We start from the raw sequence: 21,600 nt of genomic DNA on the forward strand, positions 1-21,600 counted from the left end.
TTTTCTAGCTAGATTACTACCAGTTTTCTCCTGTTAAAAACAATAACTTCCATGACTCCTTGAACATAGCATATTTCCTGGAACCTTACTGATTGTAAGATGTGCCGTTCTTTGAGAAAAAATGCTGAAAGTTAAACTGACACACACCATGTGCTCAGATTTCAGAGGTGTTAAGATGTGAAAGAACAGCAATCTTAGAATCAATATATTATAAATATAAATTGTTCTAAATTTCTACAGGTAGGATAACTGGATTCAGGGATATGAACAATTTTTGAATTTTTTTGAGACATAGTGCTAAATTAGCATTCAGAAAGTATGTACTTGTTTGAACTCACAGTACTATAAGTAATCCTATTTTATTGTATCTTTGTAAACCCTGAGTATTAACTGTACTTTTTTTTTTAATAGCTTAATAGGAGAAAAAGATGACTTGAAAATTTTGTTAGTGAGGTTTGAACATTTTCACATGTTTGTAGGCCATTTGAATTTCTTCTCTTGAGAATTACCTATTAATTTTACTTACCCATTTTACATTGGGACTATTATTCATTCTCTCTCGCTATTATACCTTGAAATAAGAATATTCTGCTTTTGGCCAAGATGGAGTAAGAGGGACCTAATTTATATTCCCATGAAAAAGAACTCAAAAGCCAGAGAAAAAGATAAGAAACTGTGGTTCACAGACACTGGCTACTGGAAGCAGACAGTAATCCCAGGGGAACAAGGGAGGTAAACCTCATGAGAGCCCCCTCATCTTGCTGCCTGGGCTGGATTTCCAGGCTGCAGCACAGGGAGGCATTACCTCGACAGAGCCTGGAAGTCTCCCTGACTTGAGAAGATGGAGTTTGGGCCTGGGAAGGTGAAGGAGGCTGGAGTTCGCCAGGTAAAACACCAGAGAAGAGACTTGCACAGAGAGAACTCTGGAGATCTGCTAAGAGTCTCTCTGGAGTCAGTGCTGGTCTACATACCTTTGTGAGTAAACTGCCGCAGGCCAGGGAGGAACCGCTCAAATGGAGCAGAGGGAAATGCCTAGAGCTCACACATGGCTTCCCAGGTGGTACTTGTGGCAAAGAACGCACCTCCCAGTGCAAGAGATGTAAGAGACATGGGTTCGATCCCTTTGTCGGGAAAACCCCCGTGGAGGGAGGGCATGGCAACCCACTCCAGTATTCTTGCCTAGAGAATTCCATGGACAGAGGAGCCTGGTGGGCTACAGCCCATAGGGTTGCAAAGAGTTGAACACAACTGAAGTGACTTAGCATGCATGCACATAGGCCAGGAACTGTGTTCACACCAACCTTTGTAGCAAAGCCTTATAATTCAGAGGGTGTCAAATGCTCATAACATTGACTCATTAAATGGAGCAGAATTAAACTAACAGCCAGCTTGTATTCATGTAGCTGCATTGCATAATGAAACCCAAGAATATAAGAAGTACTTTGAGCAACTGTGAAGCTGTGGTGATCCGAGCCAGGTTACAGGCATCAGATATGATTGTCCACCAGCCCTTCACCCCTCCTCTGAAGGCCCTCAATAAAATGGTTTGATCCTTCCCACCAGAACAAAACTAGCACCAAATAACGTTAAATTCAAAATGTCTGGCATTCAAGTAAAAATTAAGAGTTGCGTAGGGAACAGTGTCCATAATGAGGAGACAAATCAATCAGTAAGAATAGACCCAGACATGATACCTATGGTAACATTTGTGGAGAGACAATCAAAGAGTTATTTTAACTATATTTCCCGTGCATGCAAGAATGTGAGAAAAGATTGAGCTTAAGAACACAAAAGATAAAGCAAAGACCTAAATAAAATTCTATACGTTAAAATCTCCAGGAATAAAAAATGCATTGGGTGAGATTAATAGCATATTAGAGACTGCAAGAGAAAAGATTAGTGAATTTGAAGATGTAGCAATGGAAATTATTCTCAGTAACACAGAGAAAAAGACTAAAGAATAAGCAGACAATTCATGATCTGGGACAACTTCAGGTAAAATAAGAATATTCTGCTTGTAATATAATATAATATGCTTGTAATTAGGGTTCCCAAAGGCGAGGAGATAGTGAAAGGAACAGAAGAAACATACTTGAAAAGCAATGGCTGGAAAATGTTCAGATTTTTTAGAATTAGAAGCCCATTGATCCTAAAGTTCATCAAATCCTCAGCACAGGAAATGTAACATACAGAAAGCTTAAAATCAACAATAAATGGCCTAAAAGGAGCCAGAGAAAAAAAGACACCTGACATAAGACAAAATAGAAGAGAGGCAGGAGCGGATTTCTTGCTGGAACTATGGGAACCAGAAGACAGTATAGCAACGTCTCTTAAAGGTGTGTTTAAGTACTTGGAGCAAAAAAATAAATAAATACAAAATACCTGTCCAGTGAGAATTCTCTAACCAGTGAGACCATCTTTCAAAACAAAAAGTGAAATAGAGGCTTTTTCAGACATAGGAAAGTTGAAATAATCCTATTACCATAACAGGTTAGCCTTAGAAGTATTAAAAAGGAAGCCCTTTAATCAAAAGAAAAATAGTTCTGCATGAAAATCTGCATCTACACAGGAATGAAGAGCGCTGAAAATGCTAAATATTTGGGCAGATATAACAGACTCCTTTTTAATTAGTCTTCATAAGGACAATTGTTCAAAGCAAGAGTAAGAACAATTTTTTGTTTATATGCAACCAAATTAGCATGGCATCAAGGTAGGGAGAGGTTCTTAGGCTATAAACAAAAGTAGAATAAGTTTAAAGATAAAAACCACAGTAAAATGACAAAAATATGTGGGGTACAACTAAAGCCATGCCTAGGGAAATTTTTAAAAATTAAAGGCTATATTAGAAAATGAGAAGTCTGAAATTAATGATCCCAGCCTCCACTTTAAGAAACTAGAAAAAGAAAATCAAACTAAGATGAAAGAAAGTAATAAAAATAAGTGTAGGGCTTCCCTGATGGCTCAGTGGTAAAGAATCTACCTGCCAATGCAAGAGACACAGATTTGTTCCCTGGTACAGGAAAGTCCCACATGCTGCAGAGCAGCTGGGCCCATGTGCCACAATATTGAGCCTGAGCTCTAGAGCCTGGGAGATGCAGCTGTGGAGGCCTGAGCTCCCTGGAGCTTGCACTTTGCAACAGGGGAGGCCACTGCAGTGAGAAGCCTGTGCACCACAACAAAGAGTGACCCCCGCTCACTGTTAACTGAATGAGCAGCAACAAAGACCCAGCACAGCCAAAAATAAATAAAATTATTTTTTTTAAGTACAGAAAATCAATGCAATAGAGAACAGAAAAACAGTAGAGGAAAAAATCACTGAAATCAAGATTGTGCTACAGAAAATAATGGTAAACTTCTAATCTGACTGTTCAGGAAAAAAGGACAGGATACTCATTACCAATACAAGGAATAAGGGAGGTGACATAACTAATTTCCTAATAATCGATAAATTGAAAGGATAATAAAATAATATTATGAACAACTTTATATTATGCCAGTAAATTCAAGAACTTAAGCTACATTCCTTAAAAGATATAAACTTAATTTACTCAAAAAGAAATAAGTGGTGTCATTAGCCCTGTATCAGCTAGAGAAATTAAACTGTAGGTAAAACCTTCCCACAAAGAAAATTGCATGTCCAAATGACTTTACTAATGAATTCTATCATTTAAGGAAGGTGCAATACTAATTCTGCCTCAGTCTCAGTCACTTCAGTCGCTCAGTCATGTCTGACTCTTTGCGACCCCGTGGACTGAAGCACCCCAGGCCTCCCTGTGCTTCACCATCTCCCGGAGTTTGCTCAAACTTATGTCCATCGAGTCAGTGATGCCATCCAACCATCTCATCCTCTGTCGGCCCCTTCTTCTCTTGCCTTCAGTCTTTCCCAGCATCAGGGTCTATTCCAATGAGTCTGTTCTTCGCATTGGGTGGCCAAAGTTTTAGAGCTTCAGCATCAATCCTTCCAATGAATATTCAGGACTGATTTCCAATTGAGTTGAGCATGCTTCCCAATTCATCACTGTCAGCTTTAACCTGATACTATAATCAAACATTATAAGAAAAGAACACTACAGCCAGTATCCTCATAAACATATTAATGTGCAAAAGGGAATAAATTATGAGTAAGTGAGATTTTTACCCCCAAAAGGCAAAGTTGGATTACTATTTGAAAAACAGTCTATGGAATTCACCATATTAACAGAATAAAATAGAAAAATGATACGGGCTTCTTAGTAGGTGAAGAAAAAGCATTTGACAAAATCCAGCATTGATTTCTGATTAATTCTGAGCACACATGTGATAAAGGAATTTATTTAACCTGACAGATTTTATCTATGAAAAATTAACAGCTATCGTTATACTGGCTGTGTAAAAGAAAAGATTTGACATCTGCATTTATATTTGCCTTGAAGCTTGTCTGAAAAATAATAGGTAAAGTTAGGTTGTATTTGTTAATAGATTTTCTTACTTTATTGGGGTTAGGATATGGGAGTTCAAATGATTCAAAAAGTAACTTATTGGTGGATCATCAATGCCTACCCTTCACTTAAAAATTTTATTATTATTTTGGTGGATTATAGTTAGTAAATGTGGTTTCCTTTAGGATGATTGTAAATATTGTAAACCAATTATATTTATATTCAGTATCTTATTTTGCTTTTTTTAATTTAGTTAATCCCTTATTGATTTCCTATCTTTATGCTTATTACAATTAATTCTACAAAGATATATCGTATTTTCTTTGGGGCACATTTTTTATATGTCCGCTGAATTTAAAGATATCTAATTTCTACCCTTTTGTTTGTTTAGGAAAACATAGAGCCTCTTCAGGTTTCGTTTGCCGTTTTGAGTTCTCTTAATATGTCTTCAATTGCTGAGACTCTTTCAGGTAGTAACTTTTAAATAATCATAAATGTTATTAACTGTATGTATATATGAAGATCTCCTTAATTTTAAATTTTTATTTTTATTATGATCATGGTTGATTTTTTAAAAAACCCAAATAGTATGGAAAAGCTTATAAGAAATCTCATATCCATCTCATTCCATTCCAAGTCACATACTTTATGATCACCCACACTTAACTTCCTGCGGTGGGTAGCCCCATTTTTTCAAGTCACTGCAAGCAGAGGAGTTGCTCTCTCCACTGTTAAGGATTCACAGTGAACTCCTTATCAGGTTGCACAATTGAAAGGATAAGGGTTGTAAGCATCATTTGTAAATATACAAAATTGTTCAGCAACATGGCATTTTGTGCGCACATATCTTCCAAGGTCTCTGGCTTTTTTTTATGATTATGACAAGGCAACAAAGATTTCTCTGGGCTTTTCTGACAAACCAAGACTTGGCTGGCAAATATCATGGGCAGAGCAGGTAGAGTGGGAACCATTATTCATGTCTCTCCCCTAGTGGACATCCTTTAATGGATCACCAACATATCTTGTTGTCTCTCGGACACAAACTGAGCTCATTAGCACAGAATCCAATATGTCGAATGTTAAGTTACTAACAGAACTAAGTTGGAATCATAGTCTGTCATCTTCCAGAGTTTATGCTCTTTGACGTGCTTCACTGCCTTCTCTTTATACCATCAAAAGTGATCCCATTACAATTTTTTGAACTTTGTGAAAGTACTTTAATGTTTTAAAATTTTTTGAATCTCAAAATTTATTTCTCACGGTAATTAACATTTATGTTCAGATATGGGCTTCCCTAGTGGTTTAGCAGTAAAGAATCTGCCTGTAATGCAGGAGTTGCAGGTTCAATCCCTGGGTTGGGAAGATCCAGAGAGAAGGAAATGGCTACCCACTCCTGCATTCTTCCCTGGGAAAATCCCGTGGACAGAGGAGCCTGGCGGGCTACAGTCCATGGGGTCGCATAGAGGCAGATACAACTTAGTGACAACTGCTGCTGCTGCTAAGTCGCGTCAGTCGTGTCTGACTGTGTGACCCCATAGACGGAAGCCCACCAGGCTCCTCTGTCCCTGGGATTCTCCAGGCAAGAACACTCGAGTGGGTTGCCATTTCCTTCTCCAATGCATGAAAGTGAAAAGTGAAAGTGAAGTCGCTCGGTCGTGTCCCCCTCTTAGCGACCCCATGGACTGTAGCCTACCAGGCTCCTCCATCCATGGGATTTTCCAGGCAAGAGTACTGGAGTGGGGTGCCATTGCCTTCTCCAAACTTAGTGACTATAGGATACTAAAAGCAAAATTAGTATTCAAGAGTATCCAGAGTTTCCAAGACAGCAGATCTAAAAGTTTTTGTGAGCTTCCGTAATTTTGCTGTATCTTGCTCATCAGGCACTGACACCTCTGCCTCTTCAAGTAACCACGAGAATGTAGCCGCCTTCAGTGTCGGCAGAGCAACACGGACCTCTAACAGAAGAAGGGTAAGTGCTTGTGTTTGTTTCTAAATCTTGCAATAGCTTTTTTTTTTTCTTTCTGTTTTCGTGATCAAATAACTTATTGGTTAAATCTTGGTTTAATTGATGTTTTAAGAGCTAATACCTTATCCTACTACCATGTAACCCAGGGTGATGCGGTTTTTCTGATGTGATCTCAATTCTGTGAGAAGAAAAATACATTAAAACAAGATGATTTCAGAGTGTGTGTTCAGTGGAAGGTCATCTGTTTAGAAAGTTTCTTTGAGATCTCCGTGGTTTTATTATGAATTGCATCAAAGTGCAAAGTGGAGAAGAGTAGCATGTAATTAACAATCAGAAAATGACATAACTTTTCCTAAACTACATTCCACTGTTTTCAATGTGAGCATAACTCCCACTGAATGCTTGTCTTCTGCGATTCTATTAAATTAGTTGAATTTGAATTTTTGTCTACAGCACCATAGTGCATAAACATATAGCATACTGATACTATTTTTTGCTCATGTTGTTGGATGATAAATGCAGAAGTCAAACTTAGATAATCTAACAGTTCATGATTTTTCCCCCTCATAACCCATCAGTAGTTAGGTACTAATACTAAATTATAGGTGTTCAGTAGGTGCCTGAGACAATGATTCTTTTTTATTTTTTTAAAATTTTATTGAACTTTAGTTGATTTACCGTGTTATATTAACTTCTGCATGTTAATACTATTAATATTGCTATATGAACTTCTGCAGAAATGAGATGTAAAATGGTAGAATCCACAGGGAAGGGAAAAGACATGTGAAATGAAAATGTGACTGCCTGTGTTTCACGGTAGCCCTGCTTTCAATTTTCTTTCTAGACATTGATCAGTTTTTCACAAGAGAGTGTTTGCAACTTACTCAATGCAGAAGCTCAGCCGTATAAAGAAAAGAAAACTAATAGGAGGAAGTCTCAAGAAAGCAAGCATGCAGACAGCGTCCTTCCTCGGAAGAATCGGGTGAGTATGTGCTTAAAGATGTGACGAAGAGGAGACTTAGTACATTTGTTTGTGGTGTGGTTAGGAAAACACGAAAACAAATTTTTTTCTAGTTAACATGGGACCAAGAGTATTAAAAATCAAGTCATCATAGAATAGAAGGGGCCGTAAGAGATTATATACTCAATTGTGCATTACCCAAAAGCCATTTTTACATTGTCTTCATTGGGTTGGGTTGGGTACACCCAATGCTGGGAGTCACCAACTCGAATGTAGAATTGATTCCTACCTTTGAATCTGGTCTAGTCTCTCTATACTGTCTGTGGGAATCCTCTGAGGGAATTTCTCAGGGATGAGTGTGCCATCTGTCACTTGTTTGACTTGGCTGCTGCCAGTGGGTTGATGGATGACCTTCCATATTGAAGGAAGAATTCAGAAACTAGCTGCGTCTTCCTCCACTCCTGGAGGCCTGTGTCGGCTCATGACATCACTGTTTCTTTGTGGAAGGTGGATCTAGCACTTTAACCCAGGTCCTGGTGCTCCCCGCTTCAGTGACTGGACCCTCCCCTGTCACGTCCACAGCTTGTTGGTACCCAAGACCTTTGTATGTCCCCCTCTGCACCCCCAGCCTCCTCTCCACCCAGCGTTCTCAAGCCATCTTACTCACACCTCCTCTAGTGTTATGTTTACTCTTAGGCTTTCAGAATTCCTATGATTTCATCTCCTATGTTTCCTCCCTCATCCTAAGGCGTGTAAGCTGATTTCAGCACACTGGTCTGTAATCTCGGGTCTTCATCCCTTTCATTCTGCTTCCTTCCTGGGTTAATGCCACCATTATCCCCTCTCCCATCCAGCATTGCTGCTGGAGAGCCTCACGGGCCACTGCAGAGTCACTGTGTCAGATGTTATTATGTTAATTATTTTTCCATTATTTTTCCACTATTTAGGTTACTAAGTTGTAACCTAGTGGCTAAAATCCAGTGCATCTTTTGAGATCTTGTTCCTACTGGCTGGCCCTGCAGCATTTGACAAAACTGAGATCTTTCCTATATGGTCTCTATTAAAGGTTTGTGTCCTTCCACCCATTCCTAAATGTTTATGTTACCCAGAGTTCTATTTTATTCTCTGACCTTTGAAACAGCTTATTTCCTGGGTGGTTTCATGTGCAACACAGTTGACAACGCTCATATGTTTCCTATCTATAAATAAAGGTTCAGCTACCTACTAGGCATCTTTCCTTAAACTACCCTGCCAACACTTCAAAAACCATTTCCATAAGTAAACTCATCCATTTAGACTCTGGAAGTTTAGTTTTTTAATGTTACTGTAGGAGATAATTTAGCAAAATGAGGAAGTAAGATTGAGAATTCAGGACACAGTGGGTCTAATAATAATGACAGAGAACAGAAATCTCTGATCATAGCTGTTCAGTCAGCCTGGAAGAGCAATCAACCCAAATTTGAACAAGAGAAGAGTGCTCTGGGGGTGGGGTTGGTTGGGGGGTGTCTGTGAAGGGAAGAAGAAAAAGGCCTGTGATTGAGCAAATGAAAGTTGTGCCATATAAGAAAAAAAGGTCATTCTGTACCATCCCAAAGAAAAGTCTGTATGTAGGAGTTTTGGAGCAAATAGAAAACAAACTTTATGGAATTCCATAGTGGTCCAGTGGTTAAGACTTCACCTGTCAAGCAGGGGACACAGGTTCCATCCCTGATCCAGGAAGACTCCACATGTCTGGGGGCAACTAAGCCCATGTACCACAACTACTGAAGCTCAAGGACTCAAGAGAAGCCACCACAGTTAGAAGCCCACTCATTGCAACCAGAGAGTAGCCTCCACTCACTGCAACTAGAGAAAGCCCACGTGCAGCAACAAAGATCCAGCACAGCCAAAAATAAAATTTTTTAAAAACAATAGAAAGGGAACTTTAATAAGTGTGATTTCAACCAACAGTAGAGTATAAGAAAAAGTGTATTTCTTACATTCCTGGGTGGCTCAGTGGTAAAGAATCCACCTGCCAATGCAGGAGTTAAGAGAGCCTGGCAGGCTACATTCCAAGGGGTCGCAAAGAGTCAGACACAACTTAGTGACTAAACAACAGCAAGCCACCCAGTCTGCAGTATTTTGTTATGGCAGCTAATGTGACAAACCAGTATATTGCCTTTTATCTAAGAAAGTAGGGAACATTAAAAAAAAAAAATGTGTGTGTGCATATATGATGAACAACAACAACAACAACGAGAAAACATAGAATAGATCAAAAACTAATAAAACCTGGTTACCTGTAGGGAGAAGAGACAGGAGGGAACAGAAAGGAAAAGGCTAGATTTCCCTGAATGTGTTTTTTACTTTTAACTTTGAACTGTAAAGGTTCTGCATGATTATGAAGCAATTATAGTTCAATTTTTAAAACTTGTAAGCAAAATGAAACAAATTGATGTAACTGTATATCAAGTCAGTGGCTTAACCTCATAAATTTTTTTCAGGGTCAGAAGTGTGAAAATTCCGAATGGGATGTTTGTTGATTTTATTGTTCAGTTGCCAAGTGTGTTTGACTCTTTGCAACCCCATGGACTGCAGCTTGCCAGGCTTCCCTGTTCTTCACTATCTCCCAGAGTTTGTTCACGTTCATGTCCATTGAGTCAGGTGATGCTATCTAACCATCTCATCCTCTGTTGCCTCAGGAACAAAAATAACTGCAGAAAAACTTAAACAGTAACACTCACTGATAGAAGAATTTACTCTACAATGAAGCAAATAAGAAGGGATTAGTATATGCGTGTCTTTTTTTAACTGTCATTAAGAATCCAGTGCAAATAGATGGGGAACAGTGACAATAGAAATAGAACAGTGACAACAGAAACAGTGACAGACTTTATTTTCTTGGGCTCCAAAGTCACTGCAGATGGTTACTGCAGCCATGAAATTAAGACGCTTGCTTCTTGGAAGAAAAGCTATGACAAATCTAGACAGATATTAAAAAGCAGAGACATTACTTTGCCAATAAAGGTCCATCTAATCAAAGCTATGGTTTTTCCAGTAGTCATGTATGGATATGAGAGTTGGACCATAAAGAAGGCTGAGTGCCAAAGAATTGATGCTTTTGAACAGTAATGTTGGAGAAGACACTTTAGAGTCCCTTGGACTGCAAGATGAGATGAAACCAGACAATCCTAAAGGAAATCAGTCCTGAATATTCATTGGAAGGACTGATGCTGAAGCTCCAATACTTTGACCACCTGATGCCAAGAGCTGACTCATTGGAAGAGACCCTGATGCTGGGAAAGATTGAAGGCAAGAGGAGAAGGGGATGACAGGATGAGATGATTGGATGGCATCACCGACTCAATGGACATGAGTCTGAGCAGACTCAAGGAGACGGTGAAGGACAGGGAGGCCTGGCGTGCTGCAATTCATGGAGACACAAAGAGTCAGACACGACTGAGTGACTGAACAGCAATAGGAATCCAGACTCTTCACTGGAAATAAGATAAACTTTAAAATCAGATTCTAAACCTTGTTAGACTAAATTTGAATTTAAATTATCATCAACACATGCTTTTACCATTTAAAACAATTCTCTAGCTCTTACTGTTGTTAAATTGTAGAAGCACTGAGCCTCCTTTGTACCTAGATTGCCATGTCTACCATCTCAACTGAAAGGGATCAATATTACCTTAGTAAAATGACCAGATTTACAGCAGCAAATGCAGAAAATGAGCCCAGATCTGGAGCCATGTGCACGCAAGGATGCCTGAGAAACTTCTGGGGCCATGTTAAAGGACACACAATCATTTCGAAGGGTCCTCTGCTGACCAAAGGTAGGACAATGTAACCATCAGAGATATTGATTGCAGTGGTTTGAAACAGAAACATCAAATAGGAAAAAACACTTAATTTCCTCATGATGAAAAACTAACCACAAAACTTAAAGGTCACCTTAGAAGCTGTCTAGGGCATCAACTCTTATTTTTGGGTTTTTTCGTTTTGGAAAGCTAGAAGATAAAATTTGAGCTACGTTTCAGGTAAACAAATAGTTTATAAGGGAAAGTTCTTAGGGATGGTTTTCATTAATCAAAAAGATCTGTTCACGAAAGCTGTTGAATGTTAGGAAGAAGCTAATGGGGGAGCCAGAGGTCATGGGCACCTGAGACCACTGTTCATTTGTAGTGGCACACAGGGAGAGAACGTGGGCCTACTGGTGCAATGAGGGCATTTACAACCTTCCATGAGATGCTTTTTCCTAAAAAGATCAAAGCTGTATCTAATTAAGCCTGGATCTAATATCTAGTTGATAGGAAGTATCAGGAGATAGACGAATATAAAGATATACTTGAATCAGTTCAGTTCAGTCGCTCAGTCATGTCCGACTCTTTGCGACCCCATGAATCGCAGCACGCCAGGCCTCCCTGTCCATCACCATCTCCTGGAGTTCACTCAGACTCACGTCCATCGAATCAGTGATGCCATCCAGCCATCTCATCCTCCGTCGTCCCCTTTTCCTCCTGCCCCCAATTCCTCCCAGCATCAGAGTCTTCCAATGAGTCAACTCTTCGCATGAGGTGGCCAAAGTACTGGAGCTTCAGCTTTAGCATCATTCCCTCCAAAGAAATCCCAGGGCTGATCTCCTTCAGAATGGACTGGTTGAATCTACTTGCAGTCCAAGGGACTCTCAAGAGTCTTCTCCAACACCACAGTTCATAGCATCAATTCTTCAGCACTCAGCCTTCTTCACAGTCCAACTCTCAAATCCATACATGACCACTGGAAAAACCATAGCCTTGACTAGACGGACCTTTGTTGGCAAAGTAATGTCTCTGCTTTTGAATATGCTATCTAGGTTGGTCATAAGTTTTCTTCCAAGGAGTAAGCGTCTTTTAATTTCATGGCTGCAATCACCATCTGCAGTGATTTTGGAGCTCCAAGAAATAAAGTCTGACACTGTTTCCACTGTTTCCCCATCTATTTCCCATGAAGTGGTGGGACCAGATGCCATGGTCTTAGTTTTCTGAATGTTGAGCTTTAAGCCAACTGTTTCACTCTCCTCTTTCACTTTCATCAAGAGGATTTTTAGTTCCTCTTCACATTCTGCCATAAGGGTGGTGTCATCTGCATATCTGAGGTTATTGATATTTCTCCCGGCAATCTTGATTCCAGCTTGTGTTTCTTCCAGCCCAGCGTTTCTCATGAGGTACTCTGCATATAAGTTAAATAAGCAGGGTGACAATGTACAGCCTTGATGTACTCCTTTCCCTATTTGGAACCAGTCTGTTGTTCCATGTCCAGTTCTAACTGTTGCTTCCTGGCCTGCATACAGATTTCTCAAGAGGCCCATCTCTTTCAGAATTTTCCATAGTTCATTGTGATCCACACAGTCAAAGGCTTTGGCATAGTCAATAAAGCAGAAATAGATGTTTTTCTGGGACTCTCTTGCTTTTTCGATGATCCAGCGGATGTTGGCAATTTGATCTCTGTTTCCTCTGCCTTGAATACAGTCACCCAAATCCAGAGCTTGGTGGCCACTACAGGATAATATGCCTCAAGGACATTCACCACATAAATGGCAGGGGTATAAGCCATAGAACAAAGGAAATCTCAACCAAATGACATGTGTGGAGACCTTGTTCAATCCTGATTTGAACAATTGTAAAAAGACAATTAAGGCCTACTTGGAGAAAGTGGAACTCGGAGGAAATATTATGGAAAACTACTATCTCTGGGTTTTTTTGCACCTGAGTTTTTATTTTGAGATCATTTTCAAGATGCATGCTGCTATCAGAAAAACTAGAAAGATCCCAGCTACCCTTTGCCCACCTCCCTCCATGGTGACATTTTGCAAAACAGTTGTACAGTATCACAGTAGTAAGACAGCAAAATACAGTCAAGATGCAGGATGTTTCCATTGCTGCAGAGATCTCTTCTGCCTTGTAGCTCTATCCTCCTCTCACTGCCTCCCCCAGCTTAACTCTCCAGCAGCCAGTCCTGGAGGGTTAAGGACCAGTCTGTCCTCCTCTCCTTTCATTTTGTCATTATGTTCATGGACTCACACTTTAGGTAACCTTTTGGGACTGGCTTTTTCAGTCAGTATCATTCTCTGGAGATTTGTCCAGATCTGTGTATATCAATAGTTCCATTTATTGCTGACTAGTATTTGTCATTTTAAAAAAGATAATCATTTCACAATATATATACTTATGTGTATTCCTTAAACCTACGTTATGTTATACATCTGTTACATCTCAAAGCTGGGAAAAATAAATAAAAGTTCATTGTATAAGAGGAAAAAAATGAGCAATAAAATAAAATGCCAGGTAATAGAATGTTTCTTTTTGTTTGTTTGTGTGGGGGTGGGGGGGCGGGGGGAAAGAAGCCCTTATCTCTTAGAGCTATTGTAGGATTTTCAGATGAGATGATGTCCTGTCTGGGATTTGCTTATCTGAGCAAAGGGGGTTATAAATGAATCATGATTTCTATGTTAGTAATTAGAGGAGTTAGCTGTTGGGAACATGGGATTCAAGGTCCTATTCTCTCTTCTTTTTGAGTGTTTGAAACTTTACGTTATTAAATGTTAAAAATACAGCAATCTGAGCCCCTTATTTAGAGAGATGGAGCCAGCTACAGGAACTAAAAATGAGCCAATAAATAAGTAAATGGCAGGGACAGAAAAATGTTTGCTTTTCACCCGAAGCTTTCCTGTTCAGTTGGATGTGTTGCTCTGTACCTGATTTATTTTAAAATAATTTTTAAAGTTACTCTAAAAACAATTTAATTTAATTTTGCAAATTATACAAGAAGTAAGCTGTTGCTTACTGTGTGAGAAGAAATAATGGTGATTAGGGAGTAAATAGAATCCCATTTAAGCGTAATATCTTCAGTTGTCCTTTGTCTCCAACGGCTAAACCAATCTCATCATTTCTAGATCACATGGCTTCCTGAGGATTCCAACTGCTTAGCTTCCCAGATGGCTCACTGGTTAATAATCTGCTTCCCAATGCAAGACATATAGGAGATGTGGGTTTGATCCCTGGGTCGGGAAGTTCCTCTGGAGTAGGAAATGGCAACCCACTCCAGTATTATTGCCTGGAACATCCCATGGACAGAGGAGCCTGGCAGGCTACAGTCCATAGGGTCGCAGAGTTGGACACAATTGAGTACGCATGCACTTAACATCTCTTGTTTATTACAGTCTAAAGAAGGCTTTTTGTATTGGAGTAAATTCAGGTATTGATAAAATTCTAACCTTTGTAGACAAAACCTTCTTGTGGGTAAGATAAGCATTGCTAGGTATGTTTTCATGACAGACCGCAGGCTTTCATTCTTTTAAAATTAATTCTTATTGAAGTGTAGTAGTTTTACAGTGTTGTTTAGTTCATCTTTACTTTTTTCTTTTTGGCTGGCATCCTTCTCTTGGTCCATGACTGTGAAAAAGCAATACTAGTGTTTCCTCATGTTTGGCAAATTTTATGTTTAGCTGTATTTTTCCTTTCTCATTCATTCATTAGTTCATGTATGTTTCTTGAGAAGCCAGTAAGTTCCAGACACTGTTGCAGATGCTGGGGACAGTTTATATAAACAAAGATTTCCAGAATCCTGTTAAAAGGGGATTTACTTAAGCCATGAATCAGAAACTATCCTGATGACATTGATCACAGTGTACTAACCAATGTAGTAGGGCCGAGGTCACACAGTAACACTAAGAGCATAATTTAATGTTAAAAGTACTTCCTCCCCTATCAGTATTCAAAGGCGTAAGAAGAAAAAGAATAACTAACACATAGCCTTTCCTATGAAGCAAGCCATACTTTAACCATTTCACATATATTGACATAATGCTCAGCACAGCTTTCTGTGGTGTGTGCTTTTGTGGTTCCCATTTTGCCGATGAGAAGACTAAGGGACAGAGAAGTGAGGTAACTTGCCTAAGATTACAAAGCAGTGAGTGAAGTGTCAGAGTCAGGATTTGAACTGAAGATAACTGGCACAAAGCCAAATATTTCTCTATTGCAACTTAGCTATGGAGCCCAAGTAAAGATTTTTCTCTTGGTTTCCATTTCCATTACCCAAACTATAATTTTCCCAACTGTTCCTTGGAAATCAACAGATGTTCCCTCCCTGAAAAAAAAAAAAAAAAAAGTGTTTCATGGAAAAATATTTAAGCCAGCATTTTTCTAATGTATATAGAGGTTATTTATACTGAGTACTTCTCAGAGAATTTGGTGTTCAGTGTATACTGTAAATCACCAAGAGGACCATTTATCTTTTACAGTTCTAAAGTTATTTTTTCATGGAATGTTTTTTTCTTTTGTTTTTATAGGATATCTATAGAAATCTCAAGGAACTTAAAGTTCTATGCCATTTCTGTACTCTTAAATAGCTTCCACCCTTCCACACCATTCGCTTCCGTGCTGTCACCCAGATACTCTCTCTCAAATGCAGACTCAGATGTTTCCACTCTCTAAATCAGCATGTGGTGAACCCGCATTACTTTTGGGTGTGTTCTTTGCATTGCTGGACCTTGCTGGCTTTGTTGGCCTCTTCTGCTGCTGCTTTGTGGGTCAGTGGACCGCGAGCAGCTCCTCCTCTGCTCTGTGCTGCCTTGCTTAGATCTGTTCTCTCTGCATTCGCTTGGAAAGCCCTTCTTTGCACTCCCATCATCAACCGAAACAATTCTCACTTGTTTAAAATTTGGCTTAGACATTCCATTTCCTGTGGACCCTGTCTTGAAAACCTCCTGTAGGCCAGGTCTCCGTCTTCTCAATCTTATGTAGAGGCTTTCCTGGTCTGTATGTATGTATTACAATTACTTGCCATTAAACCAAGAGTTCCCTAAAGACTTGTTTTTACATCTCATACCTAGCAAATTATTACCTGTACAAAGCAGTTTCTCCATAAATATTTGAATGGATGCCATTTTCCAGAAGCTCTAACTGTTAGCAATGTATTCCTTATGTTGACCTAAAATCTGGTTCTTTCCAGTATTATCACATGGAATATATTTCATTCTTTTTGCTCATAATAACCTATCTAATAATACTGTATTATTTCAATTCAGTATTTGAGTGCCCTTCAAATCTTCTCCATGTGAAACTTATTTATTTATTGTTTTTATATTTTTATGAGCTATATGCCTAGAAGTAGCATTGCTGGAATATCCATATAAAACTTTTTTAAACAATAGAGCATTAGTGCTCAGTTACTGATAGGCAGTCAGAATGGAACACTGCATTCCAAATAGTATTAAAGCAGTTTTAATTTTTATAGAAACCCACGTGTTTTCCATCAGTTATTACCAAACCTTTTTCCCTCATCTTCTGCTTCTCCTTATTGAATTCCATCTTATTTTGACCTAATCATTTTAATCTTGATTCGATCATCTCTTGTTTGAAGCAGCTTTGCGTTATCTTCAAATTTTATGTCTACACCTGTTGTTTCTTCATCCACATCTCGGAACAGAAAACAGTTTCCCATAGTTTCCAACAGAGAACTCATCCTAGCATCCTAACCACATCCTAGTTACAATTCCTCTTGTCTTCAGTCTGTCCAGTTCTACAGCACCTCACCTGTTTTTCGCTTATCCAGAACTTACTTCAGCACATGCTTTGTGGAAATACAGATCGTGACTCTACAATTCATAAATTGAGTTCAGCTTTTTATTTTAGTTGACACCTATAAACTATCTAGCCCCTTCACCCTGACTCAAGTTTCTCAAGTTTTAAATGGAATAATTAGTCTTTAAGTTTTTCTGTAAAAATTTAATTTGAGGGTCAGAAGGGTACGTGGTGCTCCATCCTTCTCAGTGACGGTGTTCTAATACATTTTCTCAGGCTTTAAAAAGTTGCAAAAAGAAGAAAGGAAAGGGAAAGAGAAAAGGTGTCCAGAAGTCTTTATATGGAGAAAGAGACATTGCCTCTAAGAAGCCGCTCCTGAGCCCTATCCCTGAGCTGCCAGAGGTCTCTGAGACGCCATTGGTTGGGAGCCTCGTTCGGAGGATGTACCCAGGTAACATATTCTTTGTCGCCATTGTATCTCTTCTCCCTCTTTGTTGCCGTTGCCCTCCCGTTTTTCCCCCTTTTCTCTTCTTTCCCTCCTATTCCCACAAGAATGTTAAGAAGCAATGGGCATCTTCCCTCGCTGTTCAGTGGCTAAGACTCCAAGCTTCCAATGCAGGGGCCATGAGTTTGATCCCTGGTCGGGGAACTAAGATCCCGCATGCTACAAGGTGTGGCCAAAAAAGCGTATTTTTGTTGTTGGTTTTGTTTTTTGTTTTTTTTTAAAAAAGCAGTAGTTCTTTAACTTTCAGATCACCTAGACCCTTTTCAGAATCTGCTGGACACCCCCTCTCCCCAGAGAAACTCAGACACAGTATATTGTATATAATTTTAGGGGGAAAATTTTCCTTTTACCCTGTCTTTGCTTTTTAAAGCATTTTGGTAAAGCAAAATGAATTCTGATTGGTGGTGTATTCCCTTGCTGAAAGTCAACAAGGTGATGGCTCAGTAATAGGTATATCGTCTATGAATTAAAAATAAAAATTAAAAAAAAAAAAGAAGTTTTTTTTGCCCTGAAAAAACTTCAGTAGAGTTGGCACTGCTAAACATCTTCTGGAAATATCATTTATAAATCGAACTTGATTACTTGGAAAATTTTGTTGAAAAGGAAGACTAAGTCTGTTGATACCCTGATTAGATAAAAATTGAATTGGAGTTACATCTGGTTGGTTAATGCTTGAGTTTAAATCGACTAAATCATCCTGAAAATTGAAAATGAGTTCATTTGGTGTGTGAATTTTGTATGGAACCAGTTTTAAAATAGCTTCCTTTGTCAATCATCAAATATTTATAGCCAACGTTCCATTTGCAACATACTCTAAAGGATCTATCGTAGGTTCAGGGGTGAAGATGGTACATGTCATTATGGACTCTTGGTGTCTGCTTCCCAGGTAGCACTAGGGGTAAAGAATCTGCCTCCTAATGCAAGGGACAACGGGATAGAGACACAGGAGATATGGGTTCAATCCCTGGGTCGGGAAGATCCCCTGAAGGAGGAAATGGCAACCCACTCCAGTATTCTTGCCTGGATAATTCCATAGACAGAGGAGCCTGGCAGGCTACAGTTCACAGGGCCACAGAGTCAGACACAACTTAGCAACTGAGCACAGTGCTGCTTAGCCTTTAGGACATAGCCAGGCTGGCTGCATTCCCAGGAAAACTCTTTGTTCACATTATACCTTTACCACCTGGTTTATAATGATCTGTCCACCATCTTCCCTTGCAAGTTTTCGTTCCCATGAGACTGGAAACCAAGACCTATTTTCATTATATCCCCAGTTCCTCATAGGGTTTTTCTAAAGGAATTTGAACAGTGACTGTTAGTGCATATCTTCCATCGTGCATCCTATTAGAGAATTTCTTTTCAAAAATACCTGAAGCTTTTTTTTAATCTGTAGGTTTCATCTGCTCTGAGGGTCTGAAGCCATCTCTCCATCCCTCTGTCTCTCTTCTTCCCTCCAACCTTCTGCCTTGCCTTCCTTTTCTAGTATGTTAATCTCATGAAAAATACACAAATATCAATGTTTTAAAGTTGTTTAAAGAGCCCAATTGGCATATGGGTTGGTTGGCACCAAGGGGCTTCTGTCCTATGTTATCTCTAGCTTTCCATGACATGATTGTAAGTACCCAAATCAGGGATGTATAAATACCTTTTCAAACTTGACAGGTTGTTTGTAGGTTTGGGGCTCAGCTTATGTTTTTATCTTTCAGTTTCAATTTTGTTTGAAACATTTTTTATACACATTTGACTGACCAATTAAAAACTTTATTATCTGCAATAACCAGAGAGATGACTTCTCATGGTACTGAGCTTGAGAGCTCACAAAGCCTGGATTCACTTAGGCTGTATTATGCGACCTAAAAACCTTGATGATGTGTTTTTCACCTGTGATGTAACACCAGGTGCCAGAAACACACGGCAGGCTCCAGATGACTTGTCTTCTTGGAGGGTGAATTATAGTCAGAGATGGACATGGAATGGGGGAGATTTCTAGAGAATGGAAACCAACAGGGCTGTATTTGAGGGTATGGTGCAGTTCATGTTAATTTTTTAACACAAGGCATAAGACCTGAGTGTCTTCAGAAGTACCCTTTTAACGAAGTCCTCAAATGCCCCCAGAATTCCAGATTTTCTCTTTTCTATTTCAAGGGGGGACATGGATAGAAAAGTTTCCAAAACACAATGTTGCCCGTTTTCAAATTCATATTTCAGGAAATGGAAAATGTGTCTGCCTCACGCTAACTGACCTTGTAATATGGGAAGCACATTAGAATAGAGGAAGCCATTTCAGATACGGTTCTCATTTCCCTGGTCTCGGGTTGTGTGCTTTATTAATTCATGCATTAAGTACATATTTTCTTAACCTGTAGGTTGAGGAAGAACTGAGCAAGACAGACTGCTGACAGATGGAGGGGGTGGAAAAGCACAGGGTTGTATTTGTAGGTCTTGTGACTTTTTGAAAGCTTAAAACGCAGACTGATACAATTTGGCACCTGTTTTGATTTGTGAAAGTTTATTTCTATTGTTGCTTTTTAATTCAATTTAACCTTATTTACATACCCTTAGATGATTTCAACTCAAATGGTAAATTTGAAGAAGTGATGCTTCTGAAGAGAGAAAATCTTTTGTCTCAGGACCCAGAAGATTGGCCCGTGATTCAAGGCTTTAATAAAGACGATGCATCTGAATCCTGCAGCTCTGACATGAAAAGTTCCTCATCTTTTAGTAATGCTACTTTTGAGCAAGATGCAAATATAAATTCTATAGAAATGGATGAAAATGAAAATATCCCCAAAGCAATTACGCTGGAAAGTGAAAACGAACTAAAAACCGGGACTGAGTGTGAAAACAGCCGTATTCCTTGTACTTTGGTGACTGGAACACCCATTGTATTGGATAATCGAAACCCCAATTTTCCCCTGCAGTCCCAAGAACTTTGTGCTGCTGGTCAAAATGTGGAAAACCTCTTTCAAATCTCAGAAGATATGAGCATCACATGTGAAAAACAGAGTGGCTTCTCAGTCATTCCAGAAGACAAACTACAGACTGAGCATCTCATACCCAATTCACAAAAAGAATGGGATTATTCAGAAGATGTCTTAACTGACCAGAGAAAAGTAAGTGAAAGTCAAGGTGAGGATTTGGGACGAAACTCCACAGCAAGTTGCAGTGGTGTGAGTGACAGAGAAAGGAAATACAGAGGACACTCTGTGGGTGGTTCTGATGAGCCAGGTTTACATTTGGAAGGAACCAGCAACCTCCAACCTTCCTACAGCATGAGCAGCTTGGTAGAAATTAGTTTAGAAAATTCCAAACTGTGTGAAGATTTATCTGATTCCATTGAGCAAAGCCTTCAGAGAACAAAGAGTGAAACCAAAGTAAGACGCAGCTTGAGGCTGCAGAGAAGTTTGGAAAGCGAAGGAGGGCTCGTGTGGGTTTCACTTCCACCGCCTCCTGCCTCCTGCGCTTCGCAGAGAACCAAGAGGAGAACAGTTGGTACTCTTGACAGCAGAGGCTTCGAGCCGGTGTCCTCCAGGCAGGATCCTTGCACGCTACCCTCCACATCAAGTGAGGAGAATGGTGAGGGCTTTACGGCTGCTCCTGCTGCCAGCTTACCTGGGAAGAGAAGGAGGAGAAGCTTCTGTACCTCCACACTTGCCAATCCTAAAAGTACCACCCAGTCAAGAGGCTGCAAAAGAAGATCCCTTCTCAGCCAAAAGGGAGAGAACACGCTCCAAGAGACTTTGAGAGAATCAGACCTATCAGAGAACTAAAGCAGTCACTGACACTGCCAGCAGGACAGTTTGGCAAGAGAGAAGGTAACCCACTGTTCATGCCTGAAAGATTCTTTCATCCAGTTCCCATCTTTGTTCAACCTCAATGAATTAAAAGTTTCCAATAAAATCATTTGAGTTGAACCTACATTTAAGGAGAAATAAGTGAATTTCTTCATCCTTCAAACCGAAAGCATTGTATTAAATACGTCCTCCCCTCAAAGGAGAAATGTTTTGTTGGTATTCTGTTAAAAAGGATTGATTTCAGACCCAACAACTTATCTCTTGAGTTTTATTTCATGTTGGCACATATTTACCACTGAAGCTTTAGAGTTTCTGTTGTGAAAAAGCATCTTTTAGAACTGACTTGTTTTATGTGGATGAGAAGAGTTTTCTTTTGGCTTTTTTTTCTTTAACAAATTAATGCAATGACTG

The 21,600-nt window shown here is 39.4% G+C and overlaps 1 protein-coding gene across 1 annotated transcript in view; it reads left to right on the forward strand.

The window, feature by feature from the left end:
* CDCA2 (cell division cycle associated 2) overlaps window positions 1-21,165 on the forward strand; it is a 40,063-nt gene extending 18,898 nt beyond the window's left edge. The window contains exons 10-14 of the mRNA XM_052645301.1: window positions 4,810-4,888; window positions 6,299-6,387; window positions 7,229-7,366; window positions 17,167-17,341; window positions 19,958-21,165. Coding sequence (XP_052501261.1) covers window positions 4,810-4,888; window positions 6,299-6,387; window positions 7,229-7,366; window positions 17,167-17,341; window positions 19,958-21,165 — 1,689 coding nt within the window. The remainder of the gene's footprint in view (window positions 1-4,809; window positions 4,889-6,298; window positions 6,388-7,228; window positions 7,367-17,166; window positions 17,342-19,957) is intronic.
* The last annotated feature ends 435 nt before the right edge of the window (window positions 21,166-21,600 follow it).

Source organism: Budorcas taxicolor, chromosome 8, assembly GCF_023091745.1.
Source record: "Budorcas taxicolor isolate Tak-1 chromosome 8, Takin1.1, whole genome shotgun sequence".
In the NCBI taxonomy this organism is placed as follows: Eukaryota; Metazoa; Chordata; class Mammalia; order Artiodactyla; family Bovidae; genus Budorcas; species Budorcas taxicolor.